At 38.6% G+C, this 27,073-nt stretch overlaps 1 protein-coding gene across 1 annotated transcript in view; it reads left to right on the forward strand.

Moving 5' to 3' along the window:
• Window positions 1–27,073, forward strand: part of SPPL3 (signal peptide peptidase like 3) — a 61,479-nt gene that overhangs the window by 12,587 nt on the left and 21,819 nt on the right. The window contains exon 2 of the mRNA XM_081122678.1: window positions 20,013–20,090. Within this exon, the coding sequence (XP_080978804.1) occupies window positions 20,013–20,090 (78 nt within the window). The remainder of the gene's footprint in view (window positions 1–20,012; window positions 20,091–27,073) is intronic.

Here is a 27,073-nt window from a genome sequence, read left to right on the forward strand (position 1 = left end):
TTTGAATATGGCTACCTAATTAACAGTTAAATTAAAAGACAGATAGGAATATTAATTCCAGGAATGAAAACTGGAAGAAAAAAGAAAAGGAAGGGAAAGGGAAGGCGGAGTGTATGGGAATAAGTATCATCAGCTTTCACTCTCCAGAGGAAAATTGCAATTGTTTAAAGTTGATCAAGCACGTAGTTAACACTGTTTATTATTATTCACCCTTCAGTCAGTCCTCTGAAGTGTGGGTAATAATGTTTTCCCCATATACAGCTGAAAAACTGATTACTCATCCAAGATTATATAGTTAATGAGTGGCAGAGCTAGAGTTTGAACACTGGTATTTTTGACTCCAAAGCCAGGGCTCTTTGCCATTAATGGTTCTCTAAGAATAAAGGGAACCTTTAATCAAGTAAGCTTGAGAAAGGATGCATATTAAATCCCTCTCTTGGAAATTCATAGTCTGAATTAGCATATTATGAGCTCTGAGAAATCGGGCAGTAAAAAAGAAACCTGTTTAATTTTCTTTAAATGTTAAGACACTTGCTCAAGGGAAGAGTTTGCTTGGCATCTTTACAATACCTGGAACATTTCTCTCTCAACACTATTTTGGGAAGTGCCGCTTAAGGTTGTGTTCTTTCTTGTATCAAATCTCAAGCAATGATAAGGACAGGAAATTAAATCCTAACTTGTTGAAGAAAAGACACAGCCTATAGAATTACCTAACAGACCGGGTGTGTAGCTTTTTGGAGAGTGAGGGTCAGCTTACACACCTAAGTTTACTGGGAGGTAATACAGGTACGTAATACAGGTGCTTTTCCAGAGGTGACTACACTTACTTTGTCCACAGGACAAGTAAATATTAAGCTCTAGTTTTATTTCAGTGTGTATTATATGATAAAATTATACATACAACAGAAAGATTTAAGACATTCATTTAGAGATATTTAAGAAAATAACATTTAACCTGCAATACTTCATATATATGAGCGTTGAGTTATGGATTCTTAGTCATGAAGTGTTCATTTTAGCTGTACCTCAGATAACATAAACTATGATTTAGAAAATAAAAGATTGTCTCTATCATGAGTGTACCATTTAAACACTGAACAGAAACTTGGCGTCGGAGATGGTCAGCAAATGAATGAATCAGCAGCTTATTTGTTTTTATTTTGCAAGGGGAAGCCCTTTATCAACTTGAGACCCAGTCCATTGATTAGGCATTGCTTTTAGTATTATTCAGGGTTAATCCTATCTATGCTTTTACAGAATGTTCTTTGACTTTCTAAGTTCTTAAGTTCTATAAAATATCTGGTTAGTGTTTTAATTGGAAGTATATTACATCTATTTTTTTTAACGTGGACAAAATTGTCTTCATGGTATAGTCCTCTGCAACCAACCCAATTTTTCCCCATTAAAGTTTAGGTTTGCCCTGGCCAGGTGACTCGGTTGGTTGGAGCTTCATCTCGTACCTCAAAAGGTTGCAGGTTTGATTCCCAGTCAGGGCAGGTACCTGGATTGAGGGTTCCATCCCCAGTCAGCGTGCATATGGGAGGCAATCAGTGTTTCTCTCTCTCCCCTCCTTCTCTTTCTCAAAAAACTAACAAAAAAACAACACATATCCTCCGGGGAGGATTAAAGAAAGAAAAGTTTAAAAAAAATTTTTATTTTTATTGATTTCAGAGAGAGTCCGGGAGAGAGAGAGAAAAACATCAGTGATGGCAGAGTCATTGATCGGCTGCCTCCTGCACGCCCCCTGCTGGGGATTGAGCCCGAAACCCAGGCATGAGCCACACCTGTCAGGTGCCCCTTGGTCTCTTAAGTGGAAAACCACTAATGTTCAACCATCAAATTTGTGATGTCGATTTTTAAAATCATGTTGAAAAAAGAGAAAAAAGTTCTTTATTGCAGTTTACAAAAAGGCGATTGGTTGAATTTTATAAAATGTAGTCTATTGCTATCATGACTTTTTGTATGAATCTTTTAATTGTAACAGTTTTACTTATTGTTTTAAAAGCCTTGCATTCTTGAAACGAAACCTATTAAGTAGTTTTTAATAAATCTCTTGAGTTATTGCTTTAATTGTTTGAGTTTTAAGTATCACATCATTGTTCATATACGAGATTGCCCGGTAGTTTTCTAAATTTGATCTTACAGTTTTAAGACCTGACCAGTGTTTCCTCCACAGCACTTTGAGGTCAGTATGGCACATTTTTGTTAGAAAGCTTTAACTGGTGTAAAGCTGTTGGTGTTCCTGTTCTTGTAGGGGTAAAGAAAAGCTGTGGTTGGGTAACTTTTTATCTTAGACTCTTCTGTGATAGATTTGTTTACTCGTGTTTTCTTGTGTCAGTTTTAGTATTTAGTATTTAAACAGCGTATTATCCATCAAACTTACATTTTAAAAATTCCTAGTGTGTAAATATGCATGATATTCGCTAATCTGATCCCTTTTATTTTGGCTTGTATGATTCTCATTTCTAATTTTGAGATTTTTCATTTCCCATTTAATTTTTTAAGTTTTTAATCAGCTTTCTGAGGTCTAATCGCCTACAGTAAAATCCCCCCACTTCAACTGTTTAATTCAGTTATTTTTTTGATAAATACATGTGTTGTGAAATCACCATCACATTTCTTTCCATCACTCCAAATAATTTTGTTGTGCCTCCTTATGGTTAATTCCCCCCTCTCCTAGGCCCTTTCCTGATGTTTCTGATCTACTAAGTCTAGGGTGGAGCCCAGGACTCTAGATTGGTAGGCCCAATAGGTAATTCCTTCAGGCTAACTGGGGAAATACTGCTCTAGAGCCTGGGCTCCTTCCTGGAGGTGCTGCCTCATTTTGACTGCTGTACACAGCTTCTTTGCTACAAAATAGGATACATCTACTGCCTAGTTATAAGTAATCTCTAGAATATTGCTAACATTTTCTAAGTACTTCTCTGTGTGTTAGGCCCCACGTCAAACACTATGTGGGTTGTACCTTCACAGCATTTGGAAGCACAGGTCCCATCATCCTCATTTGCAAGTGACAACGTTTTCATTACTACAGAAAATTTCCTTGGACAGCACTGGCTTACATTAATCATGATTCACTCTCTGGGCCTTTCAGAGTTACGCTCAGCCTTTATTGTATTCCAGTCTTTTTCTTAATTTAATTTTTTATTGATTTTTTTTTTTTGAGAGAGAGAGAGAGGAAGGGAGGGAGGGAGGAAGAGACAGACAGACAAAGACAGACAGAAACATTGATTTGTTGTTCCACTTATTTATGCATTCATTGGTTGCTTCTTGTCTGGGCCCTGACCGGGGATAGAACCTGTAACCTTGGCGTATTAGGATGATGCCCTAACCAACCAAACTACCCAGCCAAAGAGTATGGCGGTTTTACTGCCTAAAAGAGGACTGAACACATTTCTGAAGCAAGTGTTGTTTTACTTGAGACCAGTAATTTTATTTGAAAATTAAGCTTTGAAGTCATAATGCTAAATAGCGGGGACCTATGCTTTACTTGACAAAAATTAGTTTATATATATTTGTCAGCTTCTAGTTAGGTAGTTGAAAAATGCCAATAAACTGTTATTTCTGTTCATTTTTTGTGCTGTCCGGATTATAATGGGGCTCTGCATCATTAGTTTATTACAACTCTGAATGTGGATTGAACGGTTTTGGTGCTTTCCATCACCTGAGCATCATTTGTGCTTTGCTGTTGCTCGTCACGGCGGCAGGAAAAGACATAACCATTGATAGTCTCCTTTACGTCCCAGTCATTCTTGCACTTCTGGGGTTTGCGATCATTCCACTCAAAGAGCAGAAACTGGCGGGAAGGCTCCTGATTTTCCTCTCCTCTCCCCTGCATGTTAAGGGTAGGGTCAGACAAGCTCTGCACGCTTCGTCTCTCGCTCGCGCTCTCTCTCACTTCCCCTTGCCGGAGAGTCATCACGAGTTACGTGCATGTCCTGAAAGTCCTGGCTTGATATTAGGTCCAGATAAGTAGCATGAATGTCGTCACTGTAAGAATTCTGTTGTTACCGCACTGTTTCTCTCAGTTGAGCAGGTTTTGGTTATACCAAAAAAACACACAAAAAATCTTGCTTTGGAAACATTTGACAATGTCTGTTATTTAAAAGGAATAGGAAAAACAGGAAGTTGAGCTTTCCATTGTTCATAACCTTTTCGAAGTTCTGTAGTATAATGAGGCTTAGACTTTGGGGATTTCAGGGTGGCTAAAATTTAGGTTGACTCAATTAAGAGCCATTTTTGTTTGAGTCTTTTAGAAAATCTTTCTAGTAATAATTGGATACTTTTGTGCCTTAATAAAACATACTGAATGCAATTTAATATTTATTTGACTGTCAAGGCTGTGATAGGGCTTCAGACACTTGCCCATCGGTTACTTTTACTGAATTATATGTGTTGTTGCTATAAGAGAGAGGTGACCACATAGCACATCACACCTGATCTTTTTTAAAAACTGTGCTGTCTGCTTGTATACTTCTATTTTATGTCAGCAGGACTAGATTTAGTTATTTAACTCTTAAGTGTGTAATTTGACAAGCACTACCAAAACTCATTAGTTTCTTCAGTCGTCTAAAGCTCAGGGGTGGATGGGCCATGTTTATAAAAATAATTTACTATCTCCCCACTGAATGTTGGCAATTATTCTGGTACTTGATAGTGAACTCTTGAGTTTTTCCAAGCGTTAGTTTCCTCTGCCCCCTCACAGGAGGCTGTTACAGGTATTATCACATACAGTCTTAGCAGAGCTGTCAGTGAAGAGTAAATTGGTAACTTGCACAAACCTCAAGGAGCTCAATTTGAGTAGCTCAGTTAGCTCAGTTTTCTTCTGTTTGAGGAAGGGTTAAGCTGTAACTGTTTTGTTTTTTGTTGCTGCTGGTGGTGGGGGTTATGTTGTTGTTTTGTTGTTTCAGATAAAAATTTATCCCCTCACCAGCTCTCATAATGTACTCTGTAGCTTTTCTGAATTGCCATGAAAAGGCGCATTTTATCTAAAACAGCTTAAAATTTTTTTATTTATTGACTAATTTTAGAGAGGGAGGGAGGGAGGGAAAAAACATTGCTCCGCAATCCCACCCATCCATGCACCCACTGGTTGACTCCTGTATGCGTCCTGACCGGGGATCGATCCCACAACCCTGATGCATTGGGATGACACTCCAGCCAACTGGGCCACCCTGCCAGAGATCAAACAGTGGTTTTTAGTATGGTCCCTGTACTATCAGAGGCCACACCACTTGAGAACTTTTTAGAAATGTAGATTTTTGGTTCTGCCACAGATCTTCTGAATGAGAAACTTTGGAGTGAGGCTCATTGTCTGTATTTTAACAAGCCCTTCAGGAATTCTGATGCACTGTGGACTTTGAGAATGATTGACCTAGATCTATGAATTTGCAGCATTTTGGACTAATGGCAACTTTCTCTCTATGTGCTTGATTTGTATCTTCTTCCCTTAGTCTTAAAACAATATCAAAAGAATCAGGAAATATGATTTGCATTACAGTTTTTTACTTTGCTACATTGTGTACATTTTTAATGTTAGTGAAAATACTATTTTTTTGATGTTTGGTGTCAGGTGTTTGTTCATGTAACATCTGAATGAGTAAGTTATTTCCTTTGGACAGATGAAAATCTCAGTGTATTTTGTCCGACATAGGAGTTCTTGATATGTCCCTGGAGAGTTAGAAATAAAAATCCTGACCCTGGCCGGTTTGGCTCAGTGGGTAGAGTGTTGGCCTCCTGGACTGAAGGGTCTCGGGTTCAGTTCTGGTCAAGGGCATGTACCTCAGTTGCAGGCTTGATCCCAGGCCCTGGTCAGGACACTTATCGGAGGCAGCCAGTCAGTGTGTGTGTGTGTGTGTGTGTGTGTGTGTCTCTCTCTCTCTCTCTCTCTCTCTCTCTCTCTCTTCCTTCCCCCTCTCCCCTCCATCCCCCTCCACTCTCTTTAAATAAATCAATGGAAAAAATATCCTGGGGTGAGGATTAACAAAAAAAGAAAAGAAAAACCCAGTAGTCAAGTTAATTCTCTTTAACTCGGCATTTACCACCAAATCTGTTTGGCGCTGCTTTTAGTCATGCAAATAAATTAAATTGCCTAAGAAACTTTTGTCCCATAGACTCTGCTTTGGGAAACACTAACTAAGAGGTGATTTTTGTTTCTGTTTTTGTTTTGAGTGACAGTGAAGTTTACCAATGTTTATATAGGGTAGGTGTGCCTTTTCCTCATACTCTTGTAGTATCTAATTCAGGTAAAATCCAGTTGAATAAATGGGGGCAATGAAATTGAAACAGAACATTAGCACTGGAAAGTGTAGCAGTGGCACAGGCAGCGGTGAAGTACAGGTGGGATTAAGCAGTCCCGTGGGAGTGCACTTCCCAGTGGGAGGTAAGGAGTTTAACCTCAGCAGGGGTTCCCGTTTTTTCTCCCACCTCCCTGCTGCAACCTGCCCTCGGTCACCGGTCACTCTGTGTGGCTTCGGGTCTCTGCGGGGGGGGGGGGGGGGGGGGCTCGGGGAGCTGGCCTTGATTTGTCTGCTGGAAAATGACAAATAATTGTCACTAATAGCTAGGAAGCCTTTACTTGGGAAATCCAAAGTGGCAGCTTTTCAGAGTAAACAGAGAACTCGAGAGCTTCTTGACTCAGACTGAATGGATTTGAATCCCGGTTTTATCACTTTGTAAAGTTAAGCAAGATATTTCACCTCTCTCTTCCTTAGTGTCCGTATATGTAAATTAGGGATAATAAAAGTTAAGCACTTCCTAGGGTGGTTAATGAGGTTTAAATAACAAAATTATTCAGAAAAATCCCAATCTTTAGTAAATACTAGTTATTACCCCTATAGAACTATGAAAATAATTGTTCTTACTCTTCTCATTTCATCACCCCCAGCTGAAGAATTTGTAATGATTCCCATGAGCGGTAAACTTATGTCATTATTTTAATTCTCACCCGAGGGTATTTTTTCCATTGCTTTTCAGAGAGAGTGGAAGGGGGGTGTGGGGAAAAAAACACCGATGTCAGAGAGAGACATTGAATGGTCGCCTCCTGCACATTTCCTGACCAGGGCCAGGGATCGAGCCCGCAGCCAAGGTACATGCCCTTGGCTGGAATCAAACCCAGGACCCTTCAGTCTGCAGTCCAGCGCTCTAACCACTCAGCAAAAGTGGCCAGGGCATGTTATTAACACTCCATCTACCAGATAACTTCATTGGTTAAGCAACTTGCACAAGGTCACACAGATGGCAAAGGATAGCCAGGATTTGAACCCAGGATGTCTAACTGCAGAACCTATCTTCTTAACTCCTATACCACTCACAAGGCACTTCACATGTCTCCTAAACCGGGTTCCCATGATTTCATTAGGTGTTTATCCTCTGTAAGTCGCTCGAACTCGGTGCATTTTCATCATCTTACTATCATGTATGCCATCTCTTCCGCTTAAAATACCTCCCCGTTTCAGCCAATCTTCTGGAAAACCTTCCCCATCCCCAGTTCATTCGCCTCACCCAACTCTTAATATCTTTGGCATATTTACCTGGCTGATTTCCATAGCACTTAGATACTCATTATTCTTTGAAGGGAATTCAAATGTCCCTTTTTATGTATTCATACAATATAAAGAATTTCTAACATAAATTTTATAAAAGCAGGTGATTGATTTATCTTACGAAACCAACCTTTGAATTTAAGGGAATTTCAGCTTAAGATACTTATTAACCCGCTCCTTTTCTTTTAAAAAAAAAAATCTTTATTGGTTTCAGAGAGAGGAAGGGAGAGGGAGAGAGATAGAAACGTCAATGATGAGAGAGTCATTGATCGGCTGCCTCCTGCACGCCCCCTGCTGGGGATCGAGCCCAGAACCCGGGCATGTGCCCTGATGGGAATTCGAACCGTGATCCCCTGGATCTTAGGTCATTGCTCAGCTGCTGAGCCACGCTGGCTGGGCCCCCTCTTTTCTTTGAACCTGTTCTTTTTTTAATCCTCACCCAAGGATATTTCTTCCATTGCTCTTCAGAGAGAGTGGAAGGGAGAGAGAGAGAGAAACATGGATGTGAGAGAGACACATCAACTGGTTGGCCCCCATACGTGCCCTGACCAGGTCCAGGGCCCGAGCCTGCACCGAGGTACATGCCCTTGGCCGGGATCGAACCCAGGACCCTTCAGTCCACGGGATGACGCTTAACCACAGCCAGACCGGCCAGGCTGTTGTAGCTTCTTCACTGCACACTGAGTGACCCACCCTGTACACATCCTGTTTTATGGATGCGATTGAGACTTTCTAGCATGAGTATGTTTATAAACCCTCATCTCTACTTCAGCCCATTATTTTTTATCTGACCTTTCTGGTCTCAGTAGAGGTGTTATTTCTCCTCTCTAAAGCGAATCCCTTCTTTCCTGTTTTCTCTAAAATTGTGCCCACATAATCATTTCCCTCCTCTGGTTATCCTTAATCTTCTAAGAACTTCTATTTTTCTTGTATTTCAAGTGACATAGGTCTTCCCTAACTTAAAAAAATATAAACAGAGTTACCCTGTTTATTTTTCACATCACTATTCAATTTCATTTCTATCTTCTGGTGCTAGATTTCCTCAGGCAATAATGGGAACTCACTACTTCCACTTTCTACCTACCATTCTACCGAAACTGTTCTAGAAAATCACCTGTAATCTCTCTCAAGTGGCCTACTCTCAATCCTCATGTGCTTCTGCTTATGTTGAGAGGTAATACAGTGCAAACAGTGCAATGGTTAGAAGCGTTAGAAGGCTAGAAACTTTGGAGCCACACTATGTTCACATTCTGTTTCAGACACTTTGTGTGTGTAACTTGGGACATATTTCTTAGCATCTCACTGCCCCAGCTCTCTCAGCATATGTACTCAGCATTTAACACTTCTTTGTTGCATCCCAAAATGACCCTTTTTCTCAGTTCTATGCTTTCCCTGTAGTAACTCCAATTTCCAGTGTGCCAGCTGTTCAGGAAAAAGGAAACCAAACAGTAAATGCTCAGTGTAGAAACGTTTTTTTTACTGTCAAGGTGAAGCCAGTCCAGCATAGAGTGTAGGTTCTGGGAGATGAATTTGAAGGAAGGGAAAGTGGGATAGGGCCTTTTAAAGTCAAGTCAGTAGAGCGTCTCAGTTCCATTTTTAGGAAGGTGAAGTGTCTGGATTTTGCTGATTGCTGGTGCTTTGGGGCTTGTTGCTTAGGTAAGCACTGGGCTGTGCGGAGGTGGTCTGTGTCCAGAGGATTCTGCCATGGGATGTGGCTTCCAGCTGGCTTTGCTGCATATATGAGGTACCTGAATTGGGGTTTTGGTGTCTTGTCCGGTGCCCACTCCTGTTATCAGGCTCAGTGGTCAGGTCACCATTTGTCATACTCAGAGATTTTGACTCTTGTCCTTCCTTCATTCCCTTTGCCCAATGTGTCATCAGGTTTCATTGGTCTTTCTTTCAAAATTTAGTTTGTTAACTATTATCTTCTCTCCTTCCACTTCTTAATTAGCCTGGGCTTGATCACCCCATGCCCGTAAGAGTACTGTTTGGGCTCCGCGATTCTAGTCTCTCCTGCATCTTCCATCTACACTGAATAGGTCTACTTGATTGATTTATCAAAAATATTGTATTGTTTTTATGATTTTATTCCACTGATAAAAATAGTGTTTCTAGGTGAGATTAAAATTCTAGCAGATAGCCTGGCTGAGAGCTTCAGTTGGTTGGAGCTTTGTCCCGATGTGCCAGGGTGTGACTCAGAGATGTTCATGACTATTGCTAGGCTATACACACACAAACTCCTTTGTGCAAAATAAGAAATTGTGCCTCCCTGGCCAGGTGGGCTCAGGCTCATAAACATCACCTTCATGAAAGGAAAGGATGTGCCTCCCACTAGGTGAGTGCATCCATCCCCTAGGACACAAGCCTTTTCTGTATAGGGCCAGATAGTAAATATTTTGGGTTTTGTGAGCCTTATGGTCTCTGTGACCACTATTCAACTCTGCCCTTGAAGCGCTGGGGTAGCCATAGACAATTCCTGAATGAATGAGGGTAGTTGTGTTCATTGGAATCCCAGCAGGCCATAGTTGGCCCACTCCTGGTATGTGGAACTCATAACACTTCCATAGCACTTTATTTCTCTACTAAAACATTACATTCTGCCACCTTGTATGATATGTTTCTTACTAGAGTGTAACCTTAAGTGTCTGTCTCATTGACTTTTTGTATCTTGCACATACAAATAACCTATTCCATTTTTAAGCTTACATGTTTGTTTTTCCCTTAAAAAAGGGGAAAATATGGGAGAATTATTGTGGATATTATGTTAGACAAATATTTTAGATTAAAAAAATTTCTATTTCACCATAAAGGGAAAAGTTGTAGCATTTCTTAGGCCTGGAATATAAGTCATTTCCTGTATATTATATATGAGGCTCAAGATCTTGTATAGCAAAAAAATTGTAACCACCTCTTGGTGTTTGTGATATGATAGAATTGCTAAGATATAATTGTGAGAAAATGTTAGCAGCTTGTGTAGCCAGGGCTTATATGTAAATGTCTAAGACAGCAGTTCTCAAAGTGTTGCCTGTGGATTCCTGGGAGTTCCTCAGACCCTTTCAGTGGGTCATGGTCAAATTCTTTTCATAATGCTACTGAAGTTGTCTTTTTCATTTTGACACTTTATCATGGTGAAAGCAGTGGTGAGTAAAACCATGCTGTGCAGTAACATCAATCAGGGCAGTGGCACCAGACTGCACTAGTAATCATTGTATTCATCACCATGCAGTCCCTGTTTAAAAAAAAAAAAAAAAGGTAGTTTCACTTAGGGCAAAGCAGTGAAAATGACTTTTATTAAATCTCAACCCTTGGGCACACAATTTTTATGCTAACATGGAAAGTTCCCTTTAAAGCTTTCCACTGCTAAAGTACCATTGATTTTCTTGAGAAAGTCACTTGTGTAGTCATTTGAGATGCTAGATGAACTAGTGAACTAGCTACTTTTTTCTTGGAATACCATTTTTATTTGAAGAATGACAGTGGACAAACTAGACTTATTCACACTTGACAGTTTCTCAGAAACGAATAAAGTGAGCCTGCCACTTCAATACAAAAAACTGTGCCAGTGATAAAATTTGAGCTTTTAAGTGAAAATTATAATTTTGGAAAATTTGGATTCATTATCAAAAGCCTCAGGAATGATATAATAAGTGTGGTTTTTTTCAGATACTGTATAATGAAATGTGACAACATCTGGAATAGTTGCATAACTCAGTGAACCAGTATCTTCCAAATGACCAGTGTGTGAGTTCACAAAATCATCCATAGGTAAAAGACCCATTCAAAGTACAACATAGTCTATTGGATTTTAATGTAATAGAGTTTTTAAAAATCACCAGTATTGCCCGGCTGGGCGTGGCTCAGCGGTTGAGCATCGACCTAGGATCCAGCGATCAGGGTTTGATTCCCGGTCAGGGCACATGCCCGGGTTGCGGGCTGCAGCCGATCAATGACTCTCTCATCACTGATGTTTCTGTCTCTCTCTCTCTCTCTCCCCCTCTCCCTTCCTCTCTCTGAAATCAATAAAGATATATTAAAATAAAAAATAAAAATCACCAGTATGGTTTCAGATTCCATGTTGCAACTAATCTTTAAGAAATTAACCACTTGTTGAATTTTAGTGGAGTATCAAAGAAGAATATCCTCAGTTATCTGAAAAGGTTACTAAACTACCCCTCCCTTTTCCAACTGCCATTTGTGTGAGGCTGATCCCCCCCCCCAGCCCCAACCACAGTTCAACCAAAATAAAACAACATATGGCAACAGATTGAATGCAGAAGAAGAAATGCAGGCCATCTTCTATTTAAGACAGATGTTAGAGAGGTTTGCAAAAAATGTAAAGGAACACTTCATATCAGAGTATTTCTGTTAGTCATTTGGAAAATAGTTACTTTCCTATAAAATAGTTATGTTCACATATAATGGTTTTATTATGTTTAAATGAATTTGTGAATAAATAGTTTGATTTCGAATATGATAAATATCATACCTCTAACCCAAAGGAACAAAAGCTCTTAGGGGTCCTCTATTTGAAGGTTTAAATGGTCTCAAGACCAAAATGTTTGCAGAGTGCTGGTCTAGGGCAGTGTCTGTGCAGGGTTGGAATAGCAGTTGCTTGGTTAGTGGGGTGGACAAGAATGCTTTCATTGTATAGCTGGAAGGCTGACACATAGAACACGTTATAGAACAGTACTCTCTGTGTCTCAGTTTGGCATGATTTTTAGCAGGATATGTGTTATAAGCACTTGCTGGTAAAGCAGCTAGAAATAGATATTTGATTTTAGAGCAGTTACTAAAATCCAGCATGGTTCTCAAAGTCTTAGGGTGTAGAATATAATCTTATATATGTGAGAAATTTCTGGTAGCTTTGTCTTTGTTCTATTAAGGCTTGGGGGAATGGAGTTAAAGACTTAGTGGTTTTTGTAATGACCACATAAAATACTGAACAGCTGACCTGTACTAATACATCACTTAGCAAAGTCTTCAAGTCTGTTTTAGTACATTTGGCTAACCTGATTTTGGCATGTCTCAAATGCACGTATTTAGTTTCTTTTTGCATTTTAGTAAGAGTTCCTTTATTTCAGAGTGTAGTGTTCCTATTTTTAATGTACATTTAGAGTATCTGGAAACAAACACTTCAGTAGGAGAGCCTGAGAGAAGACACATTTCTGTTGATGCTTTGAGTCAGAAGTGTAGGTAGGTAGAGGCTGTGAAATAAATAAGATCGCTGGGCTTTGATTTTCTAAAATTGGCCAGACTGTCCATCCTTTTTAGTCAGAATACCTTTCCCTTCCTGCCTACCTTATTCTGGTGTTACCTTAGAGCCCACACCCTAATTTCTGTAGTAGAATGCTAGGATCTCTGTTTACTTCTGAAGTGTTGATGAATCTTCAATTTTTTGTGTGCGCAAAGAGAAGGAGAGAGAGAGTTAGGTGCAGGGCCCTCTTCTTCACCATCATTATTAGCAGTGAAAACCTTTAGACATTTTTGAAATAGCTGTATGCTTGTTTTTATGGGCTTGTAGTTAAAAAGTGAGCCTACTTCGGGAGACCAAGGGCATAAACAAATATAGGACAAATCAATCTATTTGGCAAAGGGAAAAAAAAAATTTGTGGGTTGGACCCTAGGACTGGCTAAATTTTTTAGAAAGTAACCCAGGAGAAAAATTTCCCCTGGGTTGATTAAACCAACCACAGATGCTGTCCCTATAATGGCTTAGCTTTATCTGTCTCTGCTGGTATAATGTAGGTTTTGCATAAATCACTTTAAGTCTGTAAATATTGGGTGATTAAAAGAAGAAAATTAATTACAGTTTCAGTAGCCTGGGAACCGTGTCATCTTTGTCAGTGCTAATGACATGCCAGGGATCAGCTAAATGAAAGACAGTTATCTGTGAAAGGATATTTCTGGCAACACCTCTATTTTTGGAAGAAAAACAATGTAAAAACCTAGAAGATAAAAGTTAGTTGGGCCTTCATGTTCATCTAGGCCAGCAGAGGATTTTCCAGAGACCAGAAAGATGGAAAGACCTGCCCAACGAAGATCAACTGGCTGGTTATACTATAATTAAAGATAGGAACCAGAGCCTCCTGACTCCAGGTTTGTCATCCAGTTTGGGGCAGATGATGAAATCTTGTAGGGAGACTCTGGAGTTGGGCTGCATATGTTCAGAACCGTCCCTGGCTCCTCCTCTCAAAAATGGTGATAATCACATAAGTCCACAATTCCCCAAACCAGCAGCTCTGCAACTTGTTACTCATTTGGAAGCAAGCTTGACGTACACTGAGATGTGGCTATTTATTTATAATCTTTATTTGTCTTCCTTAGTGGGACTATTCATATGTTTCACTATAGAAATACTACTATTTGATTATAAAGTACTGCTCCAGACCACAATAGGGGTGTTTTTCTCTGTAAAATTCAGAATATTCTGAATTCTGAAATGCCTATTCTCAAGGGATATTTTTGGATAAGGGGTTGTGGACATGTAGGACTTTTAACCTCTTGGAATGGTTGTAAATACTAAATGCTCAGTCAAATGTTAGATGTTGTTGCTGTTGCCACCAATAAAAACCTAGTACTCCAGTTTTTGAAATGCAACATGGGTATCTATCTACAGTTGACCTGTGAACAACACAGGGCTTGGGGGGCCGGTCTCCCCCTCCCCCCACCCCCACCCTGCCATGCATGCAGTGGAAAATTAGCGAGTGACTTCAGTCATCCCTCAGTAACCGTAGGGGATTGGTTCCAGGACCCCCTACAGACACCAGAACCTACAGATGCTCAAGTCCCTTATATAACATAGCGCAGAGCAATGCATACGTACAAAACATGGTGGGTTTCCAACCATGGATTGAAAATATATACTATTTTTTATCTGTGGTTGGTTGAATCCACAGATTTGCAATCCATAGATACAGATGGTTGACTGTCTATTTACTGAAAAATATCTGTGTATAAGTGGACATGCATAGTTCAAACCTGTGTTGTTCAAGGTCTGCTGCATATAGGTGTATGTCAGTGCAATCACTAGAACTTTAAGCAGTGATGGAAGTGTTCTTTATCTGACCATCTAATGCAGTAGCCACCAGCTGATGAACACTTGAAATTCAGCTAGTGCAACTGAGGAACTGAATTTTAAATTTTAGTTCATTTAAATAAGCACATGGGGCTAGTGGCTGCCATGTTGGGCTGCTTAGCTCTGTAAGTCATTTGAATTCATGCTCCATTCAAACTTAACTTTGCTCTTTTTGTAATTATCTCTTTCTACTGATTAAATACACAACATGATCCAGAAGATTATTTATTGGCTAATTAAGACAGCTAGTGTGAGAAGAACTTGTGTTTCTCGGTACATCCTAGGCTTATCATCAGCTTATAATAAATAGTTCCTTCTGTCTCCAGGGCTTTTTAAAGACTTAATAGTGAAGTGTGTGTATTTCTACTTTAACTTGACACAGACAACCTCTAATGAAATCAACTTAAGTGATTCATAAAATATAATGCATCTGTGCCAAGAAGTTCCTAAAACTTAGAAAATTTTAAGTGGCAGAAGGTTCCCTGGTAAATTTTCCCCCAAGAGAAACTACATTATAAAGTTTATTTTAGGATAACAAAATATTCTAACCTGTTTGATGTTAGTAACAAATGTGCTAATATGTGTTAAGCAGATGTTATTTTCCAGAAGTAATTTTTATACACATTTAAAGTGTAATATTATATACAAACAAGATCAATGTTTTTATAATCCTTGTAGGCTAGAAAGGGGTTGTTAGAGTACATCTGCCAAAGTACAGGATGCCGTTCTTCTTCACTAGTCTTAAATTGACTAAAAAGAGAGGCATGGGCAAAGGCATCCATTTGTTTCTGTTGAGGTTAGAAAGCATAATCAGCCCTCCTAATTCAGAAGGTTAAGGTAGATGAAAAGGTGTGAAACATTGGTAGATACTGCTGTCATTAATACAGAAATGGGAATTACTAGACAATGTTCATTTGGTTAAAAGTTGCGTTCATTGAACCTAGATTTTTTTTTTTAAAGAGTGTGCTTTATATTGTTAAGTTTTCCAAGCCTTAATTTTATAGCAAAAGGCCAGCTATGTAAGGCAATAGAAAAGAATAGCTCCTGATACATAGTTGAGTTTTTAAAAAGAGCAAGTTATGGAAGAACAGGTGTGTTTTTGTTTTTATGGTGTGTATACATTCTGTACACACAATTTATATGGAAGGATGCATATATGCAATTGTAAGCAGTGTCTGCACCAGGGAATTGGAGTGCATAGAGAGGAGAGAGGAGTCCCTCGTACTTTGGCTTTGTATATTTACTGGTATTTGAATTTTTTACAATGAACATTAATTATTTTTGGAATTTTTAAAAAAGAAAATTGATAGCATATTAAAATTAATTTTAATCCATGTTCTGTATCTTCTAAGAAGTCTTTTTTGTTAAAAGGCTTTTTGTAAAGCTTCTGTAATTAATGGTAGTTAGAATTGAAAATAACACGAAGTTTCAAATACCATGAAAATAAGGTCTAACTCCTAATTATGTGATGCTTGGTACAGTTCACATCAGGAGTCAGCTTTAACCAGAGTTTCTTGTATAGATTTATTTGAAAAAGAAAGCAAAAACAAAAAATTGTTTAGAAGAAACCATGAAACATCAGAACATTTTTTTCTGAAACCATGCGTTTAGTTATGTATGCAGTGGGTGACATGCTTACTGCCAGGACATGAGGAAGAGACAGGTAGCACCAGTCCGCCTCTTCGTAAGGTGCTTTGCACATAGTCAGGCCCTCACCTTGAAAAACAGACGGTCAGCCACAGACTGGAGCACAGCACGCGGCTCTGTGAGGGAGGGAGAGCTGGTTCCACAGCAGTTCAGCCCAGGCTTTTAGAGGTCTTAAGCGATGAGTCTCCGTTAATTTGAGAGATGTTACAAAAGGAGTAAATACTAGTATCAGACCTTAAGACACTGAGTTTGGGAAGGTAATGACAATGTGCTTCAGAATACAAAAGGTACAAAAAAGTCAAGTCATTCAAGTAAAACACCAGCAAAAGTTCCTTGGGGGAAAAAAGCTGCTTATATTTTTTATAGCTCTGGTGTCTGGAAAAAAATTTTAATTGCTTTTCAAAATGCCTACTAGCCCTTAATCATATGAAAAGCTGCTCAATCTTTAATTAATATAAAAATTTAATTACATCAGAAAATTAATTAATGCAAATGAAAACCATATTGAGATACCAATTTTCATCTGTCAGGTTGGTAAAAATTCAAAAGTTAGACAGTGCTCACTGTTGACAAGACTTTGGAAAACTAGAACTCTGATCCATTACTGGTGAGAGTGCAAAATGATTTAACCTTTCTGGAGGGTGGTTGGGCAACATCGGTCAAATTGCAAGTGCATTTCCTCTTCAATCTAGCAATCTCAATTTTAGGAACTTGATTCTACACAGATGGGGCATTTTATTGTGTGTGCAATGCAGGTAAATTTACATCTTTATTACAAAATTTTTTGTAATAGAATTTTTGCAAATTATCACAGAGTCCATCTGAAAGGAATTTGTTTTAAAAAAACAACACATGGTGTATCCACACAATGGAATATTATGCATATGTTTAAAGAAGAGTTATCCACATATTGGTACAGGAAGGTGTCTAGGCTGTACTGTAAAAGACAGGTGGGGGAGTACAGAGTTGTGTATTTAATACTTTACCGTTTGTATAAGAAGTGGTGAGAAATTATATATTTAGATCATATATTTATTCCAGAAGGCTATAAAGAAACTAATAAAAGTGGTGATTATCTAAAGACGACGGGGGCGGTGAGACTTCTCAATGTGTACCTTTTAATATACTATTGATTTTTGTACCGTGTGAATATATGACTTATTCCAGTTTGTTTGTTCTTTTAATTTAAGAAATGTTTTGCCCTGGCCAGCGTGGCTCAGTTGGTTGGAGGTGTCCCATGCACTGAAAGGTTGTGGTTCCATTCCTGCTCAGGGCACATGCCTAGGTTGCCAGTTTGATCCCCAGGCAACCAATTGATGTTTCTCTCTCTCTAAAATAAAAATTTAAAAAACAACAAAAACTCGGGTGAGTTTTTGCCTTTTTAAAACCTTTTTATATGTAAGTTTTCAAAATACAAAGAGAGAGAGGAGTATAATGAACTCCCATGCACCTGTATTTCCAGATTTAGTAATTAAAAACAATTTTGCCTTTTTTAAAAATTTACATCTGTCCCTCCTCCCTCCCTCTCAGAATATTTTAAGGCAAACTTTAAATTATATCATTTCACCCATAAATACTTGTTGTATATCTCCAATTACTAAAGATTAAAAAATGACATTATAGTCCACAACACCTTCTTATGTGTCCTGTTTTTTAGACAGATTAAAGGAAACCTCTCTCTCTATTCATTAGTTTTTCCCACTTCACTGGGATAATTTTTGGTCAGCATACAAAAAAGGGGTTATCTCCTGTGTTTCAAAAAATGGAAGCCCTCCCTCGTCCATACATTCCCCTCCAACTGTGATTCCATTCCCTGTACTTTTCAAACACCTGTCTGTCTCCATTTCCTTAGCTTTAACCCCCCAGCCAGTTCCAGTCTGACTCCCACCCCACCCCCACCCCTTCACTAAGACTGCTTTTGCTCAGGTTGCCAGGGACGTGCACAGTGAATAAATCAGGGGACACTAGTCCTCCTCTCACTTGACCTCTCAGCAGTCTCCAGCATGGTGACCTCGCCTGCCCACGAGCAGTGGGTGCTGAGCGCACAGTGCTCGGCTCATTCTGTGAATTATTTCATTTCCTTCTCCCGGCAGCTCTTGGACTAGGTGTCATTACCCCCATCTTACAGCTGAAGCTGGCGCTTAGAGCTGCTGGGCCGCTGGTTCCAGCTACAGGTGAGGTCAGGGTTGAAACGTAGACTCTGTCCAACCCCACTGCCCTGACCCTCTCACTCGCCCTGCCGTCCCTGGCTTTCCTCCTCTTTCTCTGTTTCACTGGTTTTCTTTGCAGCTCCTCCTTCTGCCTGACTTTTAAGTTCTGGAGGTTTCTTAGGGCTTTATCCTGGATCCTCTTCTCACCTTGCTGCTGGGCAGTCTTCCCTGCACCTGTGGCTTCGGTTAGCACGGAGAAGGTGGGGAGCGCCCAGCATGTAGCGTACAGCTCTGAGCTGCTTCTGGTCTCTAGGCCCAGGTATCCAACTGTCTCACCCATCTAAAACCTCATTTATAACCTGCTCCTCCTGTGTCGCCTTTTTTGCTAAATGGTACAGCCATCCATGAGCTGTTAAGCAGAAGCTGGGGAATCCTCTCCTAGCTCCCACTGACAGTCACCAAGTCCTACTTACTGTGTCTCTCATTCATCTGCTTCCTTAAGGAAAGCACCCCCCTCCCCCCAGTTCTTGGATAGGGTCTACTTATACTTTCTCATAGTATCCTGTACTTGTCTTTCTCCCCTTTAAAACATTTCCCATGATTATATTTACTTGCTTAGGTTAACTTTTTGTTTTTTAATTCCTTAGAATGAAATTTATCTTTTTATTTCTTTAGAAAAGACATTCAGGGTGGAACCAAGACAATCTTATTTGTTGTTATATCCCTAGTGGTTAGCAGAGTGTTGGCACAGAGGCATCATTAAATATTTGCTGAAATGAAAAAAGGAACAAATTTATTTAGGAAAATTCCTAACAAAACAAGAATGGGTAGTGTGGAGGGTGAACTCCTGGATACAGACTTGCAAACAAGATTTCTGATACTCAAGCCATGGTAGGAAGCTAAGGAATTGGCAGTAGGACTGAGAGAAGTAGGGGAGTTGGAGGTGTGGAAGTTGCACAACTCACTGTCGTTACATGTGGGAGATAAGAGAAGGAGTGTCAAAAGTGCAACAGCTTTCTAGCTTTGACAACTGAGGGGATTGTGATACCATTCCTTGAGAGGACAAGGTATGAAAGAAAGAACAATGACTTTAGTTTTGGACCCGTTGACTTTGAAGAACTCCCTGTGGGACCCCCAGATAGAACCAGTAAACAGTTATAAAAATGGAAATAGAATTTAGGAGAGAGATACAGGCTTTACCTTACCACTAAGTAAAACCAGTAAAATACTATTGGTAATCCAAGTGTAAACTGATAAAAATTTTAATCACTGAGACTTTTTATCATTGGTACAGAGTAGGTAGATATTATGGTACTTTTTAAATTGGGTATGGATGTTATAAGCATGTATTGTATGTCATACAACAATCGGATTTTTACATTAATATAATTCAATGTCTTGTGAATATTAACTATTAATAACTGAAAACTAGCATATCTCATTTTAATTATGTTATTTTGTTAATGCTAATTTATACCTTTTTTAATATTCAAGATGAAATAAAAACTTAGTGGGGTTTGTGGATCTTCATTAGACTGTAAATTCCGTGAGGACTTGCAGCCATGTGATTTAATTTTTTCCCTCTTATTTCTCTAGGGCCTATTCCCTGGTGGATTCCAGTCAAGTGTCTACATTTCTGATTTCCATTCTACTGATAGTCTATGGAAGTTTCAGGTAAGATGCTGTCAAGATGGGACTAATTTCAGTGGGAGGCAGAAGAAGCGCTGCTCTGAAAGTGTTAGCACCAAAGCTTACTGCTCTGTAAAGAGAAACATGATGGACAGGAATTGAGTTAGAATGGGTTATTCTGATACTTCTTTAACTTGGCTGCTGTTAAATCACACCTTGGTTTTGCTTATATGACTTTGGAATTTTAATGCAAACACAAATTGCTTAAATTCTGGTTCTGAAAATAATGACTTGTACAAGCACACTCATAGGGAAGGCTAAGGGGAGAATCCTTGACAGTGATTCTACAGTCTCAAAAGCAACAAAGTTTTTCTTCATATAGAAGCATTGGCTATAGGTTGAGCCATATGAAATTGCCTGTAGTCACCTTTTTTGACCTGTAGAAATAATTTATGGCTCAGCCTGTTATTAGAATTATGGGCATTAGCATTGACCGAGTATTTCCTCTGCTGACCTTGGGAATGCTGAGCCTGGATCCCCTTGAAATCCATCCTAGCAGGCAGCCACGGAAATAGGAAGCTGGACGCTTACTCCCCCTTTCCACTGCCCTTCCTTGAAAGGGGCTTTAGTGGTTGTATGACTCAAATAGTTTGGTGGCTGACACACTTAAAAATAAGGGTCACGTAAGAACTTCTGGATTGAGAATTTGAAAGGCAGTGATGGTGAGAAATGAAATAGGCATAAGGAATTTGAACTAGTCAGTATTGTATCTGGATTTTAATAGGAACTTAGCAGAGTCACAGGCTTATCTCAGCGCTGAGCAGAGCAAGTGCAGCACTGTTGGTAATTCCAGTATCAGCGGATCAAAGTTCCAGTCACTGACACTTCCTGCATTCATAATGACTCTTGGGAAGCATTAATTTAAGTCAGAGCAACTTAGAACCTTATCACATAATCTTGATATTTTGTATTGCTATCCTTTGGACAAGTTTTGAATTTTTTCTCTTTGCCTATATATTAGCATTTCCAAAGACTTGGTAATTTTTTTTTTTTTTAAACATATCTTTATTGATTTCAGAGGGAGGAAAAGAGGGGGGGAGAGAGAGAGAAACATCAATGATGAGAGAGTCATTGATCGACTGCCTCGCCCGCAACCGGGGCATGTGCCCTGACCAGGAATCGAACCCCAATCTCCCGGATCCTAGGTCGATGCTCAACTGCTGAGCCACGCCCAGCCGGGCAAGACTTGGTAATTTTTAAAAAATCTTTAGACCTACAACCCTAATAGTACAGTAAGTCCTCATTTAATGTCAATAAGTTTTGCAACTTTAAGTGAAATGACGTGTAACGAAGCCAGGTTTACCATACGCTAATGATGTAAACAAGAGTTAAGTTCCTGTAGCATCCTGTCAACATTAAAACTAAAAAGCGTTATTTGTACTTTAATTAGTATGTATGACCTTTTGTTTGGCATATATTTATATGCTGTGTACATTTTCATAGTTTAAATCATTTATATTCTGATTATATTCATCTAACAAAAATTTTTTTTCCACAATCATCTTCATACTAACGTTTAGTAATTTGGTATTCCACTCTTGTTGGACATGTGGATTGTTTAAAGTAACCATCTTTTTATGTGTTCTTTTGCTTTGGTTGAATTATACAAGTTAAATATCCAGAACTTGAAATACTTCGCCAGAGTATGTGAACTGGCTTTTACTACATATTGCTATGTTGTTTTGCAGACAGGTTATACCAATTTAGGATCATGCAGGTTTTAAACAAAATTTTATGCTATAAATGTATAATAGAATTCTGTCAATGGAAAAGATTTCTCTGGTGAACTTCCTTATTTTACAAATGAGGAAATTGAAGCTCAACAAGATGAGGTAACCTGATAAAGATTACACAACTCATTGGTAACAAATTCAGGATTGGAACCCAGTTGTTAGGGCTTTGGTCCAGTGCCTTATGTCTTTTATACTTTAATAATTAATACATTTTCTGCAGAAAAGTAAATTGTGATGACTTAAATGATACATTTAAATTGCCCTCATTGAATAAGTTTGGAAATGTTTTCGCCTGTTTTCTGAAAACAATTAAAGAAGAAATATCACAAGTTTATATAAATATATGGTAGAATTCACCAGTGAAGTCTTCTAAAGTCTGGCTTTTCTTTATGGGAAAATTTTTTGTTGGTTTTTTTCATGCTTTGTTCCCTTTTTTTTTTCTTATAACTACTGGTAAGTACATTTTTTGTGGTAAAATATACATAAAATGAAATTTACCATTTTAATACTTTTTAAGAATACAGCTCAGTAGCAGGTACGAGCTTTTTAAAACACGTTATTAACTGTCTTTATTATAACCATTCTGGGACGGGTGTGAAATGCTTTGTCGGCGCTTTGACTGCATTTCCCTGATAACGGAATAGGATGTTGAAAACTATTAAGCATCTTTTCATGTGATTATTGGCCACATGATTTTTCTTTGGTGAAATGTCTGTTCAAACCCATTTTGCCCATTTTAAAATTGGGTTGTTTGTCTTACATGGAATTGTAACTTCTTTAAGTATTCTAGATACAAATTCTTTCAATCATATGATTTGCAAATAATTCTGTTTGGTTTTGTTTTTTACAGCTGCTTTTACCACCCCACCCCCAAAAGTATTAAGGGTTTTGTTTTGTTTTTAAGAAACAATAGGTTTATGGAGATAGAATGTATATACCAGCAAGTTCTTCCACCTAAAGTGTATAATTCAGTGGTTTTAGTGTACGTACTAAGGGGTATAACCATCACCATAGTCCAATTTTAGGACATTTATTATCCCCAAAGAAACCTTGTACCCATCAGCAGTCATTCCCTTCCCTCTCCCCCCTGCCTGAGGTAACCACTAATCTTTAACTTTCTGTCTCTATAGATTTGCCTGTTCTGGACATTTCATATAAGTGGAATCATAAAATATGTGGCCTTTTGTGACTGGCTGCTTTCACTTGGCATAATTTTTTAAAAGTTCACCTATATCGTAACACCCATCAGCATTACATTTCCTCTCTTGTTTATGCGTGCACTGGTTTAAAGACATTTAGGTTGTTTCCACATTTTGGCTGCTTTGAACATTCATGTACAAGTTTTGTGTGGATGAATGTTTTCCTATCCTTTGAGTAGATACCTAGGAGTGGCTCATATTGTAACTCTTTAACATTTTGAGAAACAGTCACTGGTTTTCACAAGTAGCCATACCATTTTACATTCCTACCAGCAATGTATGTGAGTTCCAGTTTCTCTTGTTATCTTTTTATTATAGCTATTCTACTATTCTGATATCTCATTGTGGGTTTGATTTGCATTTTCTTAATTATGTTGAGCATCTTTTTGTGTGTTTGTTTACCATCTGGGTGTCTTCTTTGGTGAAGTGTCTGTTCAGATCTTTTGCCCATTTTAAAATTAGGTTGTTTTTTTATTGTTGACTTTTGAGAGTTCTTTATGTGTTGTGGATACAAGTCCTTTATCAGATAAATGCTTGCAAAGAGTTTCTTCCAGCCTGTGGGTTTCTCTCTTCACTTTCTGTATGTTTATAACTTATATTTTCCTGATGGATTGACTGAGATAAAATGTCCCTCTTTGTCTTCAGTAACAATTTTGTCTTAAAAGACTTACTTGATCTGATGCTAGTGTAGCCATTCCAGCTCTCTTATAGTTACATGTGGACGATTTTAAATTACTAATCCTATTTCTTTACTTCTTGAATATTACTATCTACCTGGATATTCCGTTTCTCTTGAGTCAGTTTTGGTAATTTGTGTCTTTCTAGGATTTGTCTATTTCCTCTAAATTGTCTCATTTGTTGGCATCAGTTCTTATTGTTCCCTTATGATCCAGAGGGAGAGGAAGAGAACAGTAACTGGAGCAAAATATGAAAGCCACAAAAGGGGCTGTTCTGATGAGCAGGGAGACCCAGGAATTACAATGTGAGGCTGGGCTAGAATTTCTTAGGCAGCTTATTATTGGCAAGACACTTAAATTCTGGAGGGAGGGAGGGGCAGATGGAATAACAGAAACTAGATTTACCACCCCACCTGAAACAGTGATTTTCAAGACACCGTTCATCAGACAACTAAGGACAGAATCCTGAGAAATGATGGACAATTTTCCACACTGTCTTAAGATGCCTCCTCCACCCCCACCCCAAGTCAGCTTTATAACAACAGCAAATAGAATGGTGGTTACCAAAGGCTGGGGGGGGGGGATTGATCAAAGGGTACAAACTTTCAATGATAAGATGAATAAGTTCTGGAGACATACATCATGGTGACTGTAGTTAATAATAATGTATCATATACTTGAAATTTGCCAAGAGAGGAAATCTTGTGTTCTGACCACAAACAAAAAGACAACTGTGGGAGTTAATAGATATGTTAATTAATTTGATTGTGGTAATTATTTCACAGTGTATACGTATATAAAGACATCGTGTTGTATACCTTAAATATACAGATGCTCCTTGACTTATGATGGGGTATGTCCTGATAAACCCATCATAAGTTGAAAATATTGTAAGTAAAAAATGAATTGAGTACACCTAACCTACCAAACATCATAGCTTACCTAGCCTACCTTAAATGTGCTCAGAACACTTACTTAGCCTACAGTTAGGCAAAATCATCTAACACACAAAGCCTGTTTTATAATAAAGCATTGAATATCTCATGTAATTGAATACTGTACTGACAGTGAAAACAGAATGGTTGTGTGGGTTTTCACCATTAACACACATAGTTGAAAATACACTAGGCCTAAAGAATGGCTGTAGCATTAAATAATTTAAATTGCTGGATGATGGGGATATGACAGTAACAGGGTCATCAGTATCTTTCTCTTCTCATGAGGCTGGAGAATAGCTGGTTTCTACTGAATGTGTTTTACTTTTGCACTGTTGTCAAGTTGAAAAATTCTGTTGAGCCAGGCCGGGCGTGGCTCAGCGGTTGAGCATCGACCTAGGATCCAGGAGATCGGGGTTCGATTCCCGGTCAGGACACATGCCCGGGTTGCGGGCTAGGCAGTCGATCAATGACTCTCTCATCATTGATGTTTCTCTCTCTCTCTCTCCCCCCCCTTCCTCCCTCTGAAATCAATAAAGATATGTTTAAAAAAAAGAAAAGAAAAATTCTGTTGAACCACGATAAGTTCAGAAATCATCTGTATACAATTTTTTTGTCAAAAATAAACTTTAGACAAAAATTAAAGATAGTTTCCAGGTTGTGGTACAAGGAGAAAGATTCCCTAAGTCGAGGAGGCAGACCTGAGGGTCCAGAGAGACTGAGGCAGCTAGAGTTAATAAGTCCAAATACAAAAAAGAAGAAAGCTTACAAAGAGAAAACTCCAGAGATCTGCAGATAGACCCTTTGAGTATTCATGAGTGTGGATCAGTGCATGCGTGGAAGGAATGACCTAAGGCTGAGTAAAGAATAATGGGAAAGGATTAAAGGGAAAAGTACCTGTTCCCACCAGCAGGACTGGAAAAAATGTATGATTCATGTGGTGTTGGGTGAGGCCCTCAGAAAGGTGCTGTTTCAGTGGTAGGGAATTACCCTAGAGTGAGCACTGCTTCAGACCTGCCTCATAAATTGTAAAAACAGGACCTGAACAGATTAAACTATTTTCAGGTAACTAACAGCATCCCAGAACAAAGCTCAAGAAGATTTATAGGAATATAAAAATATTGAGACAAGGTAAAATTCACAGTGTCTGGCATACAAGCAAAGATTACCAGGTAGCAAAGAGGAAGGAAACCTAACCAATGATGAGAATAATCAGAATCAACCCAGAGCTGACAGATGTTAGAATTAACAAGAGAAGTACATCAAAACAGATAGTATAAATTGTATTACATATGTACAAAAAGGTAGGTAGATATTTTAAACTACCCAAATCAAACTTCTGGAGATGAAAATAATGTCTGAGATCAAAAATACACTGGATAGGATTAACATCAATTAGACATCGCAGAAAAAAAGATTTGTGAAGTTGAAGGCACAGCAATAAAAACTATACAAAATGAAATAGAGAAAAGAGGGGAAAAATTGTTAATGAAAAGAATATCCTTGAGCTATCATTGGCTATCCAATAGCCACCTCCAATGGCCTAATGTATGAGTAACTGTAATCTCAGAGAGAGAAGAAAGGGAGGGACAGAAAATACTTAAAGGAATAGCCCAGCCCTGGCTGAGTGGCTCAGTTGGTTGGAGTGTCGTCTCATGCACCAAAAATGTTGTGGGTTCGATTCCTGTTCAGGGCACATGCCTAGGTTTCGGGTTTCATCCCCGGTCAGGGTGTGTACAGGAGGCAACTAAATGATGTTTCTCTCTCTCTTTCTCTGGTCAATTAAAAAACATTTTAAAAAAAGAAAGAATGGCCAAAATTTTTTCACACTTGAAAAAAACGACAACCCATAGATCTAAGAAACTCTAAAACCTCCAGGCACAAGAAACATGAAGAAAACTACACCAGAGCACATCATAATCAAATTGCTCAAAACCAGTGATAAAACTGAAAACTAGAAAGCAGCCAGGGAAAGAAGGGGCAGGGGCAGATATGCTCCATACACAGGAACAAAGATAAGGGTGGACATCTGATTTCTCGTTGAAAATAGTGCGAGAAGACAGTGGAACATCAGCTTTAATGTACAGAAAGAAAAACTGTCAAAACAATTCTATGGCAAAATATCTTCCAAAAGTGGAGACAAGGTAAAGATGTTTTCAGACACACAAAACCTGGAAGAATTCATCACAACTGACTTGCACTACAAGAAATGTTAAAGGATGTACTTGAAGCAGATTAAAAATGGTATCAGTTGGAAATCTGGAGCTATACAAAGGAATGAAGATCAGGAAATGGTAATTACATTGATAAACATACAGGGTTTTTTCTTATCTAAAATTGTTTAAAAGATAATTGACTATATAAACAAAAATATATTGTGGAATTTATAGTGTAACATGCAAAATACATGGCAGTAATAGTACA

This window comes from Miniopterus schreibersii, assembly GCF_964146895.1.
Source record: "Miniopterus schreibersii genome assembly, chromosome: 20".
Taxonomy (NCBI): Eukaryota; Metazoa; Chordata; class Mammalia; order Chiroptera; family Miniopteridae; genus Miniopterus; species Miniopterus schreibersii.